This window comes from Stegastes partitus, unplaced genomic scaffold (genome assembly GCF_000690725.1).
Source record: "Stegastes partitus isolate 25-593 unplaced genomic scaffold, Stegastes_partitus-1.0.2 Scaffold199, whole genome shotgun sequence".
Lineage (NCBI taxonomy): Eukaryota > Metazoa > Chordata > Actinopteri > Pomacentridae > Stegastes > Stegastes partitus.
Genome location: NW_007577930.1, coordinates 475,076 through 496,706, shown reverse-complemented (window position 1 = coordinate 496,706; position 21,631 = coordinate 475,076). Strand labels below are relative to the sequence as shown.

At 41.3% G+C, this 21,631-nt stretch overlaps 1 protein-coding gene across 1 annotated transcript; it reads right to left on the bottom strand.

The window, feature by feature from the left end:
- Window positions 1–8,659: 8,659 nt before the first annotated feature.
- Window positions 8,660–21,343, bottom strand: pou2af2 (POU class 2 homeobox associating factor 2). Its single transcript, XM_008280565.1, has 5 exons — window positions 21,263–21,343; window positions 20,089–20,189; window positions 13,077–13,116; window positions 12,535–12,836; window positions 8,660–10,828 (listed from the first exon to the last, which is right to left on the bottom strand). The coding sequence occupies exons 1-5, from the start codon at window positions 21,270–21,272 to the stop codon at window positions 10,391–10,393; spliced, it is 891 nt and encodes a 296-aa protein (XP_008278787.1). The 5' UTR covers window positions 21,273–21,343; the 3' UTR covers window positions 8,660–10,390.
- Window positions 21,344–21,631: the final 288 nt, after the last annotated feature.

Here is a 21,631-nt window from a genome sequence, read left to right as displayed (position 1 = left end):
GTTTCAGGCTAAAAGAATGTTTTTTTCATTGCTGTCAAATGTCAAAACGGGTCAAATTTAACCAGAAACAACATGTAAAGGCTGATATGAATCAAAATCTGTTCTCCGTGGACCGTCTCTTGTTATTCTCAGCTACTGGGGAAGTCCGTCCTTGCAGGTTAAGTCAAATATTTTAGCATTCTTTCACTTTAGTGCAAAGTATTGCATTGCAGTTAAATTTAGCCCTCCTCCTCTGACATGTCCTATTTTTTTATATATAAATTTTTAGTCTGAAATCTTTACTCTTTAATCAATTCAAAGATGATCTTGCACATATCTGCAGTGAATTAAAGTATTTACTCTGCTTCAGGTTTTTCACACTTCTTGTTTTTGGGGTAGACTTTTTTTTAACAAAAGGTATAATTGGCATTTTTTCATGTCCCATCCCATGACTGAAGCCCAGCGGTGACGTATTTAATTGACTTGATGGAGCTGAGAAAGGCACGCAGCTGTGTGTTTAACATCCCATATCTCACATTGTGTGTCAAGACGAAGACATGAAGTTCTGCAGAACTGTGGCGAGGCATAGATTAGGGTAAGAATATAAAACTACTCCGAGTGTGAGCGTTCCCATGAGCACCGTGGCCTTGATTTCTTGAACTGGAACCACCAGAACTCACCAGACTGAGCAAGAAAGGCCCTGGTCCTTGATTTGACCCATGCTGGTAGATCTAGACTCCATCTCAATAGTTACGGCTCAAATTTGACCCAAAACAGCCTGTACAAAGGCTAAAATTTTAAAATACTATTTTTTGTGTATTTTGGGTCACTTTAGGAGGAGTCATCAAGTTTCAGGATAAATTATGTTTTTGTTTTGTTTTTTTTACTGCTGTCAAATGTCAAACCGGGTCAAATCGGACTAGAAACAGCATGTACGGGTTAATATGAATCATAAATCTGTTCTCTTGTTATTCTCAGCTACTGGGGAAATCCTTCCTTGCAGGTTAAGTCAAATCTTTTCGGATTCCTTCACTTTAGTGCAAAGTATTGCATTACAGTAGAGTTCAGCCCCAACACGTTATCAGCCTGCGTTCATTATTTTGACTCTCCTCCCACATTTTTGCAGGTTTCTGTGACACACTGTGTGAAACTGTAGCAGTTTGTTTGGGGACTGAACCTGTTGGATCAGTGTGAAGTGTGAATGCTATAAAATAGAAATGCATTTTAAGCACACTGCTGAGGTGAACATGTTTTTTTATTTTTGTACAGAAACAAATCATGTGTATGAAAATAAATCTAAGTTGTAAAAAAAAAAAAAAAAGATACAAAAATATTTCCATCCATTCAGCATTCATCATGCACTGAAGCCAAAGCCGGTCAGAGCACACACTGACACGCAAAGCAGAGCATCAAGCCAACAGCCTTACTCGAAGAGAATCGTATTTACAGCCAGGACACAAAGTAATACTGCTGAAGGTCTCATCATAGAACATTGTAACACATCTCAGAGCCCACTGGGAAATCCCTCCTAAAGTAATTCTCCTCCACGGGACAGGCGTACGGATGGTCTGTGGGGTTGTAGTAAGGTGCATATTCTGGGGCAGTGAAGCTCTCCTGCTGGGCTGGCCAGCAGTGGGGCAGACAGTAACAGTCCTGGGGGTTACAGTGCTGGTAGTGGTAGAGCTCTGAGGTGAAGCCGCGGTAGCTGGACTCCATCCTGGTGGGCGAGTCGTAGCAGGAGGAAGAGGAGGAGGAGAACGAGTCCTGCGGTGAGTAGCTGTTGTGATCCATGGGGTTGCAGAGCGCCAGAGACTCCGATGAGGAGCAAGGAGCCTGAAAGAGAGGAAGACGTCCGGAGGGAGAGGATTACTTTAAGCAGGAGTTTGCAGATGTGTAATGTGATGGGCATCAATCTGAAAGTAGGCCACGAGCTGAGCAGGGAAACCTGTGAGTGGTGTTTTTGATTTAGTTTTGAATGTAGATTTGGCTAATTAGGCTCCTGACCTAATCATATTCTTCTAGCAATGTGTGTTATACAATTTGTTTCAGGAGAGTCAGCTCTTATATTCTGCTGTTGGATTGTTTTATTCAGCAAACACAAGTCTGATTACAAAGAGGAAATTAGTTCCTCGAAATGCATCTGCAGACCACACAAATATGTTTACTACCTGCTGGATTCAAGCTCCAGCTACAGGTCTGTAGTCAGAAGGAACATCTATGCCAAACGTCTATTGCAAAACCATACAGCTGGACGTTGCCTCAGGTGTTAGAAAGCCTTTAACATCCAAAGACATTCATTTAAGACTTTTACTTATGGTTTTAAAACACTCTCCAATTCGGCATAGTTACTGATTTCTAAACTTAAACATTTTGAAAAATATTTCAGTCTTAATTACAGTTTAGCAAATAGTGTAAAACTGCATTGCGATTATCAGGATGAGGAGAAAAACGCCGTTTTCTTGAATGGAGTTTGGTTCCTGTCAGTGGGGGGAACCTACCATCCCGTGGCCATAGTAGTCCGCGTCTGAGGACAGTCCGTGGCACCAGGGCAGCGGGGAGGCGGTGGGGGGCGGCAGGGAGGCGCTGTAGCCCCCGCTGGGGTTGTTGTTATTGCCGCCGTAGCCGTTGCCGGGCAACATCACGTCCCCAAACTGCTGCTGGATGTCGTTAAAGCTGCTGTCCTGCATCTGGATGCTGCACGAGCTCTCAGGGAACGAGGCGCTGCGCAGCTGGACGGCTGGAGGAATGACGGAGGGAGGGTCCACATGACGGGCTGGGCGAAGTCAATGCAAAGTTAGATCCAAAATATCCAAAAATCTAAATAAGTGCAGAAATGGTGTCTGGGGCTGCAGCTTAATCACTACAGCTCTGTTGTAAATGTAAGGGTGGACATATCGGAAACACGACGACATTTGAAAACGGACTTGTGCTGCATTTTAAATGAGATTTTTTTTTTTCTAAGCTGAAAGACTAAAAAAAAAAAAAAAAAACATCTGCAAGGGCGCAATGAGAAGTGCAGGGACGTCTGCGGGCAAGCAGAGCGCAGGGAGACAGTTAAAGTTCCGACAGTGATGTCATGGCACCATCAGACACATTTGAATATAGTTTACGTTTATAAGTTGGGATCCTGCGCTTTTCCCACGGAGCTGTCAATAATTGACTAGAATTACATTCCAAGTAGACTTTTGTGACTGACACCTCCATGTGAGTATTTGGTTGCGGGTTTCGGAGGTCAGACCAGGTTGCTGCTGCTGCCTGACACCAAGGAGCTCTTCCAGATTAATGCATCATCCTGTTTTAGCTGTTTTGCTGCAGCCAGTGCGGATTTGAGTGGGATTTCTAGTTTTGGTCTTGGCTGTACTTTACCTTGGATCATTGCAAACTGCATGCAAATTTTGACCTGAATTTGCAAATTGCACGTCTCCAATGCAGGTTTAGCCTGTGATTTTAGGAAGTCAGGCAAGGACTCAAATGCTGCAGGAGTATAGCTTTATATTGGATTTATTTTATTCAGTATTAGACAGTGAACTGGAATGCTGCTGCTGCTGCTGCTGGGTGAACTTACTTGGGAATGTGGAGGCGCACAGCTCCTGGAGCTCCAAGCAAACCTGGGATATCTGTTGTTCAGGAGGGAAAGGGAATATGGGAGGAGGGAGGGAGAAAGGATGAGATTATTAGAATTCTTTTGTCAGTTTCATGTTGAAAGACATGTTTTCTGTTTCGATGCTGCTATTTTTTCCTTGCAAATGTGCGCGTGCCTGCCTCATGGCTTGGATTAGAAAGAGAGCGTTAGAATGTCACTGATTTACAGGAGCCGTTTATTGCTCTGCGCAGTGTGTTTTTCCTCTTTTAGTAGATTTACAAGGAAAGGCACAGTAGACAGAGGGGGCAGAAGGAGGGAGGGAGAGTTTACCGTTTTGAGTTTCTTGCTGCTGGCCTCTCGGGCTCTATGCCTCTGCAGCAGCTCTTTGACGGTGGTCTTCACTCGGACGCCCTGGTACACTCTCGGCTTCTCTGCTGGAAGAGAACAGCGTGACACTCATGTTTACTAAACATGCTCTATCAGAGCAGACAATCACATCTCCAGCCCACACAGCCCTGCTTCGTCCCCCTTCACTATAATCCACAATCCCTCAATATAATCTTCCCTACAAAAAATAAAATGTCAAGTTTGATTTTTTCCAATAAACTGTCATCTCTCCATGAAGTGTCGCTACTTTGTTCCTAGTAAATGTTTGAATGCCAGACTTTGTGTAAAACGTTTTTAACACATGTAACCTTTTATAATGATGAATAAACTGTAGTTTGAATTGCATGTAGCGCAAAAATGTCCTGATTTATTTTCGGAATTTTTGCTGCGTAAAAGCGCATAATCTGCACTCGGTGCGCTCTGCGGCTCCGGTTATTTCAAAGCACTCGCTCCGACCTCAGACCCTCTCAGAGTCCTGTGGGAATCCCTCTTTACGTCCCCACATGTCTCGGCGCCGCCAGCAGACTCTTTCCGCGTTCCCGAGCCACCCCGCCCAGCCCACGGACCGAGGAAATCGGCGTAAAATGCGCTAAAGTAAGTACATTTCTGATCATAAACGCGTACAGGACATATTCGATGTTTAAGTGGTTAACGTGGATCAGTGCAGGGGTTGAAATAAACGTAGGATCGTTTAGGAAAGTAGAACAAAGCCGCTCCATAATACCCGCGCATTGACAAGGACACATAGACCCGAAAACAGCCTGTCCAGCGATCTGCGACCAAAACGTGTACTCGGTAATTAAGTTATTGATCTGGGCTGCAGATGTGTGTAAGAGTCAGTTTCAAAGTAAAGTTTGGTTCTGTGAAGGCAGCGCGACAATAAAAAGCGGAGACAGTTTATTCTTTGTCCGTTCCAGCTCCGCGGTCAAAGGCTGCCTGAGTTCTATCATTTAGTAAAAGTTCAGTTTGATCACATTCTTGTTTTCATATGGAAATGTTTCAGAACAATTTCAGCGCGATACTGTTTACAATTCAAAACTCCGAGCTCTACTCCAATCTCTGTTACTTATTCAAATCACCCCAGCCCCCATATTGAATATGTGACAGTGAAAATCTGTGGAGCTTATACACAGAATACTTGTCTCTATTTTTTTTTCTTCTTCCAATACTCTAAGCTTGATTAAGGAATCCAAAAAAGAACGCCTCGTATAGGTGCGCGTAATTTAGGCCCAAAGGCGTAATTTAAAGCACTCAGGAGTGGCGAGCCTTATGGAAAAAGACGATTTGATAAGAGACGAAGCCTCGGAAACCTCATCTGATAAATATTCATACAGCTAAATGCTACTTCGTGATTTGTCTTAAATGTGGCAAACAGCGGGCTAAAATTACGCGCTGACACATCCCACTCTAACACCCTGTTACGCACTGACAGCCCGGACTGAGAGGCTTCGGCTCAAATGTTAAGTCCAAGAGTAATTAAACTTCATCAAAAATGTCTTTGAAAACGATCATCTTCATGTCCTGAGGTGTGGGTGGTCATTATAATTAAACCACAAAAGTCGGTAAAGCTCAGAGGAGTGTTTGAATGAAAGGATCCGACTGTCTCCATCTACTCAGTTTTAATGAAGAGATGGCATTAATCTACAATCATTTTTCACTTAGAGGTTTAATTTAACTGTTGGTCATATTGCAAGTCATTTAAATGTATAAATGAGTGGACATTTCCAGGGAAAAAACACGTCAGTTTTACACGTGACTGCTGTTTGCTTTTCATTTTGCCACTAAACATTACTTTTTTTTTCTTTTCTCTTTTCTCTCTAACAAGGAAAAATGCAACAAAATTCTATCCTGATTAATTCCGAGGCTGAACTCACCAGACATGATGGCTGAGATGAAGAGAGGATCCCTGGAGAAGACCTGTGGGGCTCCACAAGGCTGTTCTGTCTCAGCAAAATAGCCAAGAACGAAATTTGTGCAAAAGTCTCCAAAAAGTCTCAATACAAATGTTTTACAGCATACAACAAAGCATGCAAGAATATTGTGATACAGCTGGATCCATTTTAGTTTGAGATTGTCTCCCTCCATGCCTACTATTTAAAACCCCAAGAACTCATTGATTTGACAATGATTTGATTGCGCGTTACTTACAATTTGAATATTCAGAGGCAAGGACTTATATCGTTTTATTCAATAAAAATAACCAGCAGGGACATAGAATAAGCCCCACTTTAATGTAATATATTAATATTTCACACTTTGACCGAAAAAATCTGCACTTTTATTAATTTTATCCTCCTTTTTCAGTATTAGAGCATTACACCCCTTCATTAAGCACTACAGCTCTGGCTGCTTCTGGTGCGCAACTTTCACGCCGCGTTTCACCTCAGATCTGCGAGCACGCGTCTACCGGGGCCACTCTACGTGCGAGCAACATTTTTAAACACATTTTTAAACTTTATTTCAGAAGAAAAACACATAAAAGTGGGAAAGAAGTGGGCGTGGCAAAGGCCAGCAGCCATCTTTAGCATCGCAGGCCTTCAGCTCCTCCAGTCTGAGCTCTCACCTGCTGCAGGCTGCTGGGACTCACTGCTGGAAAGGCTGCTTGTTCAAACTTTTATTTAGTATTTAGAAAAAGTAAATGAATTGGTAGATTTAAAATTAACAAATTAAAACGTCCCAATGAGGATGCACACCGTAGTAAAGTGTTTTTTAACATTGAGATTTGTCTTTTTAAATCACTAACATTAGACTGTAGTTTATTACGCACGAATTAAAAACAGTCATAATTTGTACGCTTTTATAGAAAGCTGAATTTTTTTTATCTTTAGTAACTTATTCTGTGCACCAGATGACAAAATTCTACTCAGAGCAGCCTGAATAAATTCCTGTAGCTTTCCGAGGATGTGTGATGCATATGTTTAAAAAGAAAAAGAAAAAGAAAAAAGTTAAAACTACAATAACAAATATCAGTGAAAATATCTTTATACTGATTTCTGTGTCATTCTTAGGCAGCTGTAAACATCTGGATTCATTTAATGGTTCAAACGAGTTAAAATGTATTAATTCAACCCAAGTTTTATCATCATTGTTGTTATTGTAATAATCATATTTTAATTATTCTAACAGTTTTATAATAATATTTAGCTTCTTGTAGAATGAAAAGTGTCACCTCAGAAATAGAAGCATGAAAATAATGGTAAGCTTTAGAGCAGTGAAACGTCCCTGTGATGGATAACTACTTTTTTTTTTTTTGATTTGTTATCAAAAACCCCTCATTGATCAGCTGAAGCACCACTGATGAAGTCCCCTCTTCATCCCTGTCTCTCACTGCTCTCCTCTACATTCATGGTCCTCTCCTCCTCCTGCTGCTGTTAGTGCTGCTGCAGCGGCTCCACCTAGTGGCCAAATGTAAGAACATCTCCCCCCACGTCACAATGAAGCTTCAGAAAATGAGTCAGTTTTTGACGTTTACTGCAGCTATTTTATTCTATATCACTGATATATGAAAAGAAATGCAGTTAATAGCTTCATCATTTTTAGACAATAAGAAAAACTCAAATTCTTTCCCAGTAGTGAATGAAAACAGTCAAACACACCAGTGGATTCCAACAAAGGTAAACTTGTAATGTAGTTGTAAACAAATACATATTTCAGTGTTAATTTTTCTGCTACACAAATTCTGCTTTCTCCTCATTTTTTATTGGACATTAATTCTGTCTCAGGGCTACACATGGACTTGAAACCGGGAGTTACATCCTGTAACTACTATTTTTTCCAAGGCAGACCTTTTTTGTGTGTGCAGAACTACTTCTCTACGATTTTTGTTTCCCTACAGATGTATTTTACCAGCACAACCCTCCTCCATTCAACCACATACAGTCACATAGTTCTGCTTTAACAATACACATTAATAACAGGTAATAACAGTTCAAAGATCCATCCATTATCTATACACCGCTTAATCCTCATTGGGGTCCCGGGGGGCTGGAGTCTATCCCAGCTGACTCAGGATGAAGGTAGGGGACACTTGGACAGGCCACCAGTCTATCACAGGGCTACACTTAGAGACACACAACCAAGCACACTCACATTCACACCTACGGACAATTTAGAATCACCAATTAACCTCAACATGTTTTTTGGACTGTGTGGGAGGAAGCCAGAGAACCTGGAGAGAACCCACGCTGCACGGGGAGAACATACAAACTCCACGCAGAAAGATCCCGGGTGTCCTCCCTGGGACGCGAACCGGCGACCTTCTAGCTGCAAGGCAACGATGCTAACCACAGAGGCACCTTGCAGCCACTAGTTCTGATTATCCAGAAGATATTTACGCTGACCTAATAACAGTTCAAAGACATCATATTGTTGTCAGTGAAAGGTGTATCGACTGTATCAAAATGCATCTGATTTATATGTAAATAAAGATTCAGTTTTATCAAATAAACTGTGTATGATTTAGGTTTAGCTGTGAATGTAGCTGAACTCCTGTCCAGACGAATGAAACCTACTTCAAGATGTTCTGGAAACAAACTGCTGAGCAATGTCAGACTGACCCAGAACCTGCAGCCAAAACAAAGAAACCAAAGTGTGGATGGACACAGTGTGATGTCTCAGTCAGCTGAACGTCCTGAGCACAGCAGACATAACAGGCTCACATGTAATTATCTTTTCAACTTAATCAAGAATTAAAAAAAGCAGAACGTCAGCTACTATTCCAAACTTTTATTTGAAGATTACATAAAAAAGCTTATTGTGCTGTATATGAGTCATGATGTACGGCTACATGTTTATCTCACCTGCATAAGCAAATGATAAGAGACACAAACTATTTGACCTACAGTGAGCTGCTTCCACCGGTGCGTCAGTGATGATCTCAACCTGCCTCCTCTATTTGTGTGGCTCTGTCACTGTTTTGTTGTTTTTCTTTATTTAAACTCATCAGATTTAAAGGTCATAACAGCTGCTAACACAGACGTTACTAAACAGTTCAAAATGATCTTATATGTACACTCATGTCTCTGTATAAACCATTTATTAATCATAATTTAAATAACAGTTCTTGGATGTTACACGAGGAGAGGCTTCCAACAGAAACCTGAGCTGTTTCCTTTCACTCCAGACCATCCTCACCGCTGTCCATGTTCTCACTGGATGTTATTTTACTGTATTTTTTCCACCTTCATTAATTATCCATCTTTAAAATTTCAGACACAGGTGAAAACTCTCCTTTAACAGAATCCATAAGTTACCAAAACAGGCTTTACATTTTGCATTATCTTGTAATTTCAAGAGTTTATGGTACAATAAATAAAACAGTAGACTCAGCTCAGTGTCCTGTGATTATGTCGGTTATTGTGATCCGGCAGGTGACAACAAACTCGGCTGTTGGCTCCTAGATGATCTTTTATTCACATGTTGATCAAGTTGGCCGCTGCTTCCAGCTCAACATGAGTGTGTGTTAGTCAGAAATAGAGAGCTCAGGCACTTCAAAGGGATGTGGTTCCAGTCTGAGGAAGCACATTTGTAACTATATGGAATGTAGAATTACAGATTCAGAGGTCATGCTTGTTAAAACAACAGGTTTGAACCAATGAAAAAAGGAGTTTTGTGTTCACTGTCATATGATAAAAAAAGATGCCACTCTTGTGTTTCCCTTTGAGAGAGATTCTGGACAATTTCTTCCTCTCTCATTAGTGCAATAGATTGAAATTAACCAACAATCTGAGTTTTTATGTGTTTTACAAAAAAGTTTTAAACAGTTAAAACAATTTCCCCTGGTCCAACATTCAGCTAAGAGGCTGATTATGGAATACAATTCCTGTCACCATGTCAGGGAGAGATCTGAAAAAACATGAGATGAAATAAAGCACAATGATGCTCTTTAACCACAGTCGCAGCCTCTTCAATGAATGTGCTTCACTCAGAAACCTTCTAAAGACGGCAGCAGGTTGTGGTTTAAAAACAGCATCAGCACAAAGAGCTCCTGGAGGGTGAAGAATAACATGTTCACAGAGCTTTTAACAAATAACCATAAATTCTCACATGATGCATCATAAAAGTGACAATCCTACTTTATTACCTTTACTTCATAACTCAAACTATGTCCTATCATGACTTTTGTTTTCTGTCACATTCACTCTTCCCGCTCTTTTTCATACAAATCAAACAAAACAGACACATTTTATTTTTGCTGGGTTTTTTTTTTACAAATAAGTAAGAGCCTCCTCACACATCAGATCGGACACCACGGTCCACTGAGGCATTCCTACCAACATATTAAAACTTTTTCCTTAGAAATAAAAGTCAACAAACTGACATAAATTGTCCAAAACAACAACAACAAAAAGAGAAAAATCTTCCAGGTTCACAACAGGCTGCCAAGTGTTTGTTGAGTTCACTGTTGAATTGTCTGTGAAAACTCAATCCTCAGTCGTCCAGTCAGTAGGCCCTCCTGATCTCGTAGGGCGACCAGGCGCTCACCCCGTCCTCCTTGGCCCAGGAGGAGTGAGCGTCAGTGCTGGCGGACAGGCTGCTGTGGCCGTCGGCTGCCTCCTCCGTCACCATCTTGGACACCAGGTCGCTGACGGGGCTGCTCATGTAGGGAGGGCAGGAGAAGGAGGAGGTGGGGAGGGAGTAGGAGCTGCTGCTGGTTAGAGGGTGGTAGTGGGCGTCCTCCAGGGGGTGCAGGGTGTAGGGCTGGCTGCTGGACACGGGGCCCATGGAGGAGCCTCGGCTGGGGGAGCGGTACTGAGAGGGGCTCCCCGGGGGCTCCGGGCTGGGCATGGAGGGGGGGACGCTGACGGAGGCCAGGCTGTCCGGACAGAGAGCCTCCACCTGAGATACCGGCTCTGCAACTGACTGCTCCCAAGAGTCCCTCTGAAACAGGAAGACATGAGAGGTGAGGATGAATCATTCATTCATTCGTTTCCTCATCAGATAGTGCAGCGCTCCATCACAGGAGGCCTTTGTAATCACATAACGTCATTTTGTGATGCGTTATTTCATCACTGTGTTCACTACATACACTGTTGCCCATAAAGTTGGAATAACATGTTTGTTTTTTTTTACCTCTTCTCATGAAATGATTGAGACAATGCCATTTATTCTAGATAAACCTTCTCAAAACGTGATTGATATCACAATATACATGCAATACACATCACAGTAAAAATTAAACCACAATTAACTTTTACAAACTGTGTGTTCAGGGTTAAATAAAATTGGGATGTTGAACAATTGGATGAAGGGTTTTGTTTCAATTTTTCAACCGTGGTCCCTTTAACAGGAAACACATATTTGAGGGGATTTCATGCAGTAGAATGTCTAATATTACTCTTTCAAATGTCACAAATGTTGAGTCTGACCACCCCTGACATGGATCAATGTGTTAAGACATGGTGGCAGACTGTCCACCAGCTGGTTGATGGTGTCAACGGGCAGGACGTCCCACTATATGTGTATAAATAGAAATAAAAACAGGAATGTGTCTGATAGCAAAAATTATTCCAACTTTATGGGCAATGGTGTATGCTGATACCCCAGAAGGGTAAAAACAAAACTTGCGCTGCATTTGATCATTTCAGAATTCAGGACTTTAAAGTGTTCACCATAATCCATCCATCCATCATCTATACAACACTTAATCCTCACTAGGGTCGTGGGGGCTGGAGCCTATCCCAGCTGACTCAGGGTGAAGGCAGGGGACACCCTGGACAGGTCACCAGTCTATCACAGGGCTACACTTAGAGACAGACAACCAAGCACACTCACATTCACACCTACGGACAATTTAGAATCACCAATTAACCTCAACATGTTTGGACGCGAATTGACGACCTTTTTGCTGCGAGGCAACGGTGCTAAACACCGAGACACCTTGTAGCACACAATAATAATAATAATAATAATAATAATAATAATAATAATAATAATAACAATAATAATAATAATAATGAGGGTGATAATAATACTTTAAAAGGCATACTTTCAGTAATAGTTACTTTAATTAATTAATTACTTTCAGTAATTAATTAATTCATGGTAGATATACCATGAATTAATTAATTTAATTTCTTTATTTTGCTTTAATTTAACTTTTTTTGTTTGTTTGTTTCACCAGATCCTGTGAGAAATAGAAAAATGTCTTCATTCCTCAGTGCAACTAAGACGCCACGAATGATTCAGTGTTACAAATAGTCACATGACTTTTCATCTGAACTGCAGCCACCGAGCAGAGGGGAGCACATAACACCTCAGGACACTTGTAAAATGGTTCTACATGTTAACTCCAGTTTCCAGGTTTCAGTTAAAAAAAAAAAAATGAAGTGAGTTTTTGGCTTGTTTTGTTGCTGACTTGGTCACTCTGCACAGAAGTCATTGTGAGTCATCTCTAGCTGTAGCCATGTATGTGCTGCTTCTGTAGAGGTGCAGGACTTTATATTGCAGTAAAAAAAAAAATTAGCCCAAAGTGAGTAAAAACAAACTGCTTGAGGTGTGAGAGTTCCCCTTTGCTGAAACCTCCATCTCCTCTGTCTCATCTCTGTCACTATCAAGCTCACAGGACGCCTGATCCTAAAACCTACCAGGAACAAATGTGAGGACTCTCCGCTGAAAGGTGGCAGCAGTGAGGAGAGGGCCGACGAGGGCAGGAAGGACCCTCCAGAGCTGGAGAAGGTGGCGGCGCTGCGGTAGTCGGCTAAGGTTTCTGGGTAGTAGCTGTCGATGAAAGAGTAGCTGGACATGGTGGAGGACTCGCAGCCCAGCGGCTTGCCCCCGAGGCTGGAGGAGTACATGTCGGGGGAGAACTGCTTGGTGGACGGGCAGAAGTCTGAGTCGGAGATGAAGGAGCGTCTCATGCCGTAGTAGCTGGGCAGCATGTGAGACCCTGAAGGGAGACAACAAAAAACATATCCTCAGTGTTGTCATGGCAGCAGTGCTCTGTCTAACCACAGTCTTACCACAACGTTAACACGTTCAGATGCTTGAAATGTGCAGACAATAGAGTCAAAATGCTAATTGGCACCCTCTAAGTGTTAGGTTTAGTAATAAAGAGGGTGCTGACTGAGACCGTGCTGACAGATTTATTTTAGGCAGCAAAAAGTGAAGCTGTTTAGTGGAGTCTCACCTGGCATCTGGACATATGAAGGTGGAGGGGTGGCTCCTCCCTGTGACAGAGACACAAGAGTTCAGATTTCACTGGAATTCGACAAACTCTGAGCCACAGAACGCAAACTGGATGACATTTTAATTACATATGGAAGCGTAGGTTTTGTCAAGTGACGCAAATATTGTGAGAATAAAGTACAACTGAACAGATTCTGCACTGACTTTGTTTGACTTTATTCAGTGCCACTTTGTTACTCGACAGTCATGGTTTCATCGAGTTTGCCCTTTAGATCATGGTTCGGTTGAAGTTAGCACCATTTTTCACACTCTTGACCCACATTCAGTTCAATTCAAGTGTATTTATATGGCCCCAGTTCACGACATGTCTTCTGAAAGCACTTCACGTGGTCAGATGAAGAGCTTACACCCTTTAAACAGAGGAACCCAGAAAATCCAAAGCGGCCGTTGGATTCCCTTTGAGCACAATGTTGAATGTAAAATGAAGTGTGTGCTTTCTCTGAGTGACCTACATATGCTCTTCACCTTTCCTCTGTTTGGTAGACAGACATGACAGAGTTTCTCCATCATAAAATGTAAATCAGTCCCACGTCCTTGATTGTTCGTTGACCTACACCTGCTGTCCTGTACTTACGGCTCCTGCACATCTAAGAATAGGATTACAACACATTTAATTACCTCTAAATGTGCATAATTACGACGGCTTGCTGCATTTAGCTGCTTTAAACTTGTGTAATTTTTCAAATTCCTACATGTTTGAGGATTCAGTTGCCTCACTTCGTACAGACATTGTTTGGTTTACTTTCCACCCTGGAGGTCAAGTATAGCAAGACCAGGCTGCTTCTATTATTAAAGTGCAACTTGTGCCATTTTTCAAAGGGGCCTGTCAGAACTGACTGGCTTTTGGAGCCAGCCTCAAGTGGACATTTCGTGGAAATGCAATTGTTGGCACTTTCCCTTGTTGGTTTTATTTTTCAGCCCCTGAAGTCGCCACTTGGGCTTGAGGAGCCAACAAAGAGCACAAGGTGCTGACCCAGCTACCAAACTCTCTAGTTCCCAATCCAGTGTGTGGTTTTTTAGTTTGTTTTGCATCAGAGGGACATACACAATAAATTCCATGTGTTGGTGGTCCTACTGTCGTTAAAAAATACAGAGGCAAAAAAACTATGTAAACTTTTGTAAATGATGAGTCCCAGACAGCTTATTTTGGAAACTGAAATGCTGATTCTTATAAATTTGGTGGATTTAGTTCAATTAATTTCAATTCAAGCATTTTATTTGTCCCCTGGGGGGCAATTTAATAGACAATGTACCCAGTACAGTCGTATCATTTAGTTAACAGCTCAAAGCGTGCATATGAGTGTGCCTTAGTGCCTCTTTAATCTCAGGATCTCGTTGACCAACAGTATTGATAATTTGTCTACCTGCCTGATTCGTGCCGAGTCAGAGAGATCAGGGCGCAGACATGCAGCACAGAGACACAGGACAGGGTCTGACAGGATCTCGTGTTTGCATATTGCTAACATGAAAGAGTTGATATTAAGCCCGCGTTGGCTGGGAAGCAAGCAAATTTTGAGGGTTAAATTTGAATGTGATTTGCCAGCGCCAAGACTTCCTCATGTGGCCCAGGTACGGCTCAGTGCATCTCTGAAGGCTGCGTATGGAAATCAGCTCGCTCAAGCTCAGACTGTCAGATAATGCCTGCGTGTTTGTATGTGAGTGTGTGTTTGTGTGTGTGTGTGTGTGTGTGTGTGTGTGTGCGGGGTAATGATGATGGATGTACTCACCCTAGCTTTACAGAAAAACTCTTCCTTCCTATGTAAATGATTAATTATACCCTTTTCAGACTTTTCAGAGTAAACGTGTGGATATTTCCATATTACATATACAGTTCATTTATTTTGCTTTGCTGACAGTATGTTCAACACACCCTAGTATATGAACGCCTTACATTAAAATGCCATGTTTTGTTTCTTTTTTGTTTACTTTTTATTTTTTTATCTGAGTACAAATTGTTTCTGCACCTCCTGATATTAACCATGAAAGTCTATCCAGCCCTACAAAGTGTCACCAGCTTGAATTTTCTGCATCACACGCTGTGATTGCTCACGGTCCTTGTTCATTTATGTAATAGCGGCATGTCCAGGCACACCACCTCAATAGAAACAGAATCCAGACAAAAGAAGCTGCTGAGGTGAAATGATGCAAGATCTTTGTACTTTCACCGTGACCGTCCGTGTTCCGACATGAGGAGACTCAACTCTGTGGTCAGAGTTTGCTCGTCTCTCTCAATGGCCTTTTATTTCCCGAGATAAAAGGCGACATTAACTAACATAAGGCCGTGGATGGCTTTAGTTACTGTGTGCCTCTGTGCTTTATTAGGCTCTTGAAGCATCATTTATAAACACACAAGGGAACCTGGCATTGAAAAGCAGACCAGATACCTGCAAACAGTGTGGTGTCATGACTGCATACGTACTGTACAGCAGTTTGACCTGATATAAGAACATTTAAATGATTGTAAAACAAAAGCTACTTTACATGTGCTGACTATTGCACATAAAGCTGATGTTGCACTCCTCCTTATTTTGTTCAGTCCATTGCCTTTATTGATCTTTTTTTATTTTATTTCATTTTATTTTTACATGTTTATATACATATTTTGTCTATTTTATCTATTTAGTATCTAGATTGATATTGATTGGCATTAGTGGTGGATGGCAAAGAAAGAATTTCACAGTGCAGGGAAACATGTTTCCAAACTGTACATGTGACAATAAACACTTTGAATAATTGAAATTGACCATAAGAAAACAACACCAGACTGCTGCTTATAAATTATTTATAGCATGTGAGACCCAAATGTGAAATTAATTGCCCTAAAGTGAGACTACTGAGACTAACACTTGATCAACTGTGGTATTCAGTAAATTCTGAATTTAAAAAAAAAATATATATATTTTAAGTAGACCATAGGCAAGAAGTCAGTGAAGTGACTTTTTAATGGATGAAGGACACTCTGCTGTGAGGTGGTTACGGTTAAGGGACGCTGGGGACCAACCTGGAAGGGCAGATACAAGGCTATGGCTACCTAAAGTTAGTTAATATTCACGACTACCATCATAATTGGTATTTGACACTTCTGCATTGGATTTGCGCTGTAGATAGTTAATTATATCCTGTTCCACTGCCTAACATGCACCTCCCCGGAAGTGTGACTACATGTCATGTTGTGTGAACTCATTGAATTACGCAAAGTTATTACTTAAATGAACTAAAATGTAATATCGAATTGATAGTAATTGAGCCTTTGCTTGTATTACAAACCCAAAAGCTACTTATCTGCTGATGAAGCCACCATTGTACAGTTTTTATAGTTCTGCCAGTTTGTGTCTGTTGGCTCTGATGTCTTTTCTCTTGTCTGCATTGAAGTAAATTTAGTAAAAGTAAATATTGATCAAAATGTATTAGCTCCAACTCCAACATAATCTGGACACAAACACATTTAACACAGTGCCATAAAAAAAAAAAAACAACTCCCCACTGAAACTAGTGTTGATGGCAGTGTAATTACACAGAGCGAGCAGCACACAAGTATAAATGGTCACCGTGGTGTCGGCCACCGGCGTAGATTCTACAGAGGAAAACTACTGTAGCAGTAAAACCTCAGTGCTTTCCAACCATTGCTACTACCTTTGCCAAAGGGTACATGGAAATACTGTGAAGTGCAACAACTAATTAAAAAAAAAAAAAAAAATATTAAAGTGGGATTTGATTTAAGAACATACTGAATAATCACACACTTAGTCAACGCCTAAATGTTAATGATTGAGAGACAGCGAGTGAGTCAGCAAGCAGAGAAGTCTGAGGATTCAACCCTGATCCTTAAACAATGGATAAATATTTTTTTAAAAAACATGAAAGGGTTAACAAATTAATGGGTAAAACAGCCAAAAGTACTAGAAAAACAACTAAAATAGGTCATTGAGGTGATAAACAGTTGAATTACAAACAAAAAACAAAAAAACATGAAAAGTTTAAAGAGCTGCTCTATTTTTAGTAGCACTAAAAAAAACATAAATGGACAAAATATTTAGCTACGACTGAAAACTTAATTGTTCATATAGTTGGTAAAAGCAACTGAAAAACAATTAAAACAAATAATTTGAAGTGATGGATCAATTGAAGTTCAGTAGTTTGCTCAAAACAACACACACAACAGAGTTATCCAAGAGAATAATTAACTAAAAGCAGCAGAAACACTGTCCAATCACTCGAGCCACGTTGTTTTATGAGTGTGTACACAAATGTGTTCTGGGTCACACTGCATGACCATTGATGACATCCTGAGCGTATTCATTCCTGTTCTTAAAACACAAAAACCGGCTTTGTCCACAAGAGCCTGGAACACACCAAGAAATAGGCCAAATCTATACGGTTTTATTTCTTTTTCTTTTAATTTTCAGCAGATGAGACTATTGGCCATTGTCAGCTGAATATATTGGACCAGTTTTTAATGTCTAGCGTCTACCACTAGCAGTGAGAATTCAAACCTGACCAAACCAATGTAAACAACACCTGTTCATATATTCAGGTTAATGCAACAATATCAACTTGTAAATAATTAACAATGTTTAAAATTCAAAACACTGTGACTGCTGCTGTCCATAAAGACTAGTTCAGTTTATCGGCAAAAAACAACACTGCTCTAATTGTACTAAACTGACAGAAGACACGTTTAGCTTATTAATTCAACTTTCAATGTAGAATAGTAGTTAAATGCAGTGGAAAATCGGTCTAAAATTGGAGCCTTTTGAGCTTTTTATTCCCATTTAAGGAGCAACTGGAGCAGACACTGGCCTCCTGAGCTGCTGTTATCACTGTTAAACAGGTGATTGTTGTCTCATCTGTGGACTCGCTGACCCCTGACAGAAGCATCTCGTGTCCTCTACAACCTCTTGCTGCCTCTGCATGTGGGTGTCGTAGTTTAAACACGGAGCTCAACAGGTTCAGAATAAAGCAGTTACAGTGTTTTGATTTTGAGATGACGTCGGCTGCAGTTCTTCTCACAGAAAATTTGCAGAAGCTGAGCTGCAAGGCCAGCTATACCCTTTAGTGTATCTGCTTGTTCAGAGTCACAGAATATCTGGAACAAAAGCTAAAAGACAAATCTGTCCTGAACTCTGAGTTGATAAATGGTCTGACCTGATCTGATCATTTTAGACTTAAATATCTGAGGTTATCAGGCTACCTGACCTTCCAGTGTGAAGTTGTCAGTTTACCACCTGCACTCTGAATCAGCGTTTGTTTGGCTTTACCAACTGAAGCTGAACTCCACCGCATGTACAGACAGGTGACAAATTAAAGGAAAACACTGAACCATCGGCCTCTACAGCGTGGGGATCCCCTCGCTCTGTTACGCTGTGTTTGTTTGTAGATGCTTTTAGAGTAATCGTGTAGCCTGTAGTCCCAAAAACCAAACTTAACCAGTTTTAAATGCACAATATTGATTCTGGTGGTTGTATTATGCTATGGGGGACATTTTGATGGCATGGTTTGGATCCACTTGTCCATTAGAGACAAGAGCTACTGCAAATCAGAACAAAGTTGTGATAAAACATTTCTATTCTGATGGGAGTGGTCTCTTCCAGGATGATCACACCTCCATCCATCGGGCGCAAGAGGTGACTGAATGGTTGATGAAGACAATGTGAAGATATTCTACGGCCTTTGGTCACCAGATCGCAACCCAACTGAACACTTCTGAGAGATGTGGAACCCATTTGTTAGACAGAGCTCTTCACCACCGTTATCAAAACACAAAATGAGGGAACATCTTTTGGAAGAATGGTGGTCCTCCCTCCAGCACAGTTCTAGACACTTGGATAACCAATGCAAAGGAGCACTGAAGGTGTTCTGTAGGCACATGGTGGTCCAACACCTTACTAAGACACCGTATGTTGGTTTTTCCTTTAATTTATCACCCATCTGTATGTTTCATCTTTCAGGGCCTCCTTAAACACATGTCTTTAAAAAAAGCCTCAATCAGCACCAGCACAGCCAAGAATTATGGTCATTTTACTGCCCTCCCGATGAGAACTCCCTCTGCATCCCGGTTAGAACTGTACATAAATCCTGAACATGGAATTTCATGTGAAGCATTGCACTGGAGCAGACATATTCTTGGACTTGTCTCTTTGTTGCATCTGATGGTATCTCCCCTTGTTGTCTCTAACATAATCCCCTGATTACCTGAGTCGTCAGCAGTCTGCATATCTATAGAGTGGACATGCCGACACTAAACAACAAAACAAACAGTGAATACTGTCCCGTGAAAGCCTTTTGACAGGCGGTTTGTGAAAAATGAAAAGCCAGTCTTGCTTGTGCATGCAGACGTCTAAAGCTTGATTTCTCTGACTGTGTGTGTGTGAGACAGTGTGTCTATCTGAGACAACAATAGGAGGTTTGTCTGTGGCCTGTTCACAGCAGAGGACAATGTCAGCTGGCAGGTGTGCATGGTTTAAACTTTGCATAGGCAGCCTCCTGCACGGCCTTTTTTCTGTCTCTCTATGCTACCTGTCCACCTCAATCCTCCCACCCCACCCCCGTCTCCACCTCCACCTCGGGGGGAGTTTTTGGGAGATCATGACCATTGCCATTGCGAGCATTGTGTCAGCGTTCTTTTGTGAGGTCAGGATGGGACTCTTTGCTTTGTGTGTCTCTCTCTACACACTGTGCTCAGCTATTTACAGATTGGCTTTGCGAGTGCTCGAGGGGAGCAGAGACGGAGGGGAGGGGTGAGGTACAGGTGGTCAATGGATCAACCATGGATCGTTAGTGCACAAAACAAGCCAAAATGTAAACAAGGGGAGGAGATTTTTAAAAGACGACCTCTTAATTGTGCCACCAACAGAATGTCAACTGTGGCTGCGCTGTTTGGTTTGGGAGAAAAATGAAGTGGGGAGAGACAGGACGGGACAAAAGCCGGACGGTTTAGAGGAGGTTGTGCTTACGCTGTATCTCGGCCCATTTGTCTGTCGGGATCGTTTCTCCGCCAGCAGGTCTTTGACTGTGTGCTTGACTCGGACGCCCTGGTACACTCTCTTGGAATATTCTGGACAGATCAGGAGAAAGAAACAGCGTTGAACACATTTGAAAGAAATCCAGAAACAGTTTGACTTGTAACACAACTTCATACAAATTTTCATCCATCCCCACAAATGTGTGTTCATTTGAATATTTCACAGTTTTATGCATATAGGTGAATGACTCTTTGGGATTGGTGTGTAAATGTCATGGAAATTGCCTTTGGTTTGGTCAATGCAAATGGACTAAAAAGAGGCAATTAACTACAAACACTTGCTGAAACCTCACAGTAAGAAAACACTGGAGGAGGTCGGATGATGTCAGAAATACAATATTACAAAAGATTTCTGCAAATAAACAGAAACACATGCATTAGAGCAGCAAGCTTATTTAACATTACACTGCTCTTTAAAAATGTGTGCTGGTGTGATTTGGGGACATTCCTGGGAAGCAGAAATATAAACTCAATGAAAATGCAAACTTTATTATGCAAACGGGAATTGCATGCAAAAAACCGTATGTAAAAGACCCCAGCTTTTTGAATGGATCTTTAAGATAAGCCCCAACTTTGCACAGCAGTCAGATTCTTGAAAACATTAAATCTTCTCAGGATTCGATTTTTTTAAATTAGCTTTTGCACCTTTTGCTCCTTTGCCACACAAGAAAATATGACTGTGGAAGGCGTTATTCCATATCCAAACATATGCTTTCAATTACATGAATTTACATGCATACCAAACACAGATGTATATTAGAGTATACAGTAAACATGTTTGGACATGTTTGCCTTTGCTGGTAAAGTTCCTGCAACATTAACACTAAACTGACTGATTTCTTAAAAGAAATTTCTATGAGCAAAAGAACCATTTTTAATTGGCACATCAAATAACTGCCAAAATACAAACTGAATTGTCATATAAATAAAGAGAATACCACTAAATTTCTTTCCATGCAGTCTCCAAAATAAAAATATGCCATCATGAAATAAAAAAGTTTAAAAATAAATTATTAAAACACACATTTTTGCAATATATATTTGCTATAACATGCATTTATAATAGAGTAACAGGAGCAGCCTGTAAATGAATGAGTGGCTCTTACCTGTGTCCATGATGCTGCTGAGCAATGCGACACACACACACACACACTTACACACACACACACACAGGCCTCTCTGTTCTCCCTCTGCTGTATTTGCCTACTGTAGCTAAATCCCAGTGTGCAGCACCATACTGACTGGCGTGCCACGATGGGAGCTTTAACCACGCCGTCAGGAGGGCAGGGACACATGGAACATGCCACCTCACACTGCAGTCATGAGGAGGCAGCTTTTCAAAATGACCTTTATCTATTTGTTTAAAATGCAAATGTTTGGTGGGGACGTTTTTTAGACTATTTGCATCTGCAGTCAAGATTAGGGGTTGGAAACATCAGGAGCATGGAAGAGAGACTGGGAAGCAGCTTGTCACT

What these genes read in the sequence shown, in the direction of transcription:
- pou2af2 (XM_008280565.1), bottom strand. An exon ending in CAAATGGGCCGAGATACAGC is followed by an intron (nt 13,117 to 20,088) that starts GTAAGCACAACC and finishes TCTCTGTCACAG; the next exon opens with GGAGGAGCCACCCCTCCACC. An exon ending in AGTCCTCACATTTGTTCCTG is followed by an intron (nt 10,829 to 12,534) that starts GTAGGTTTTAGG and finishes TTCCTGTTTCAG; the next exon opens with AGGGACTCTTGGGAGCAGTC.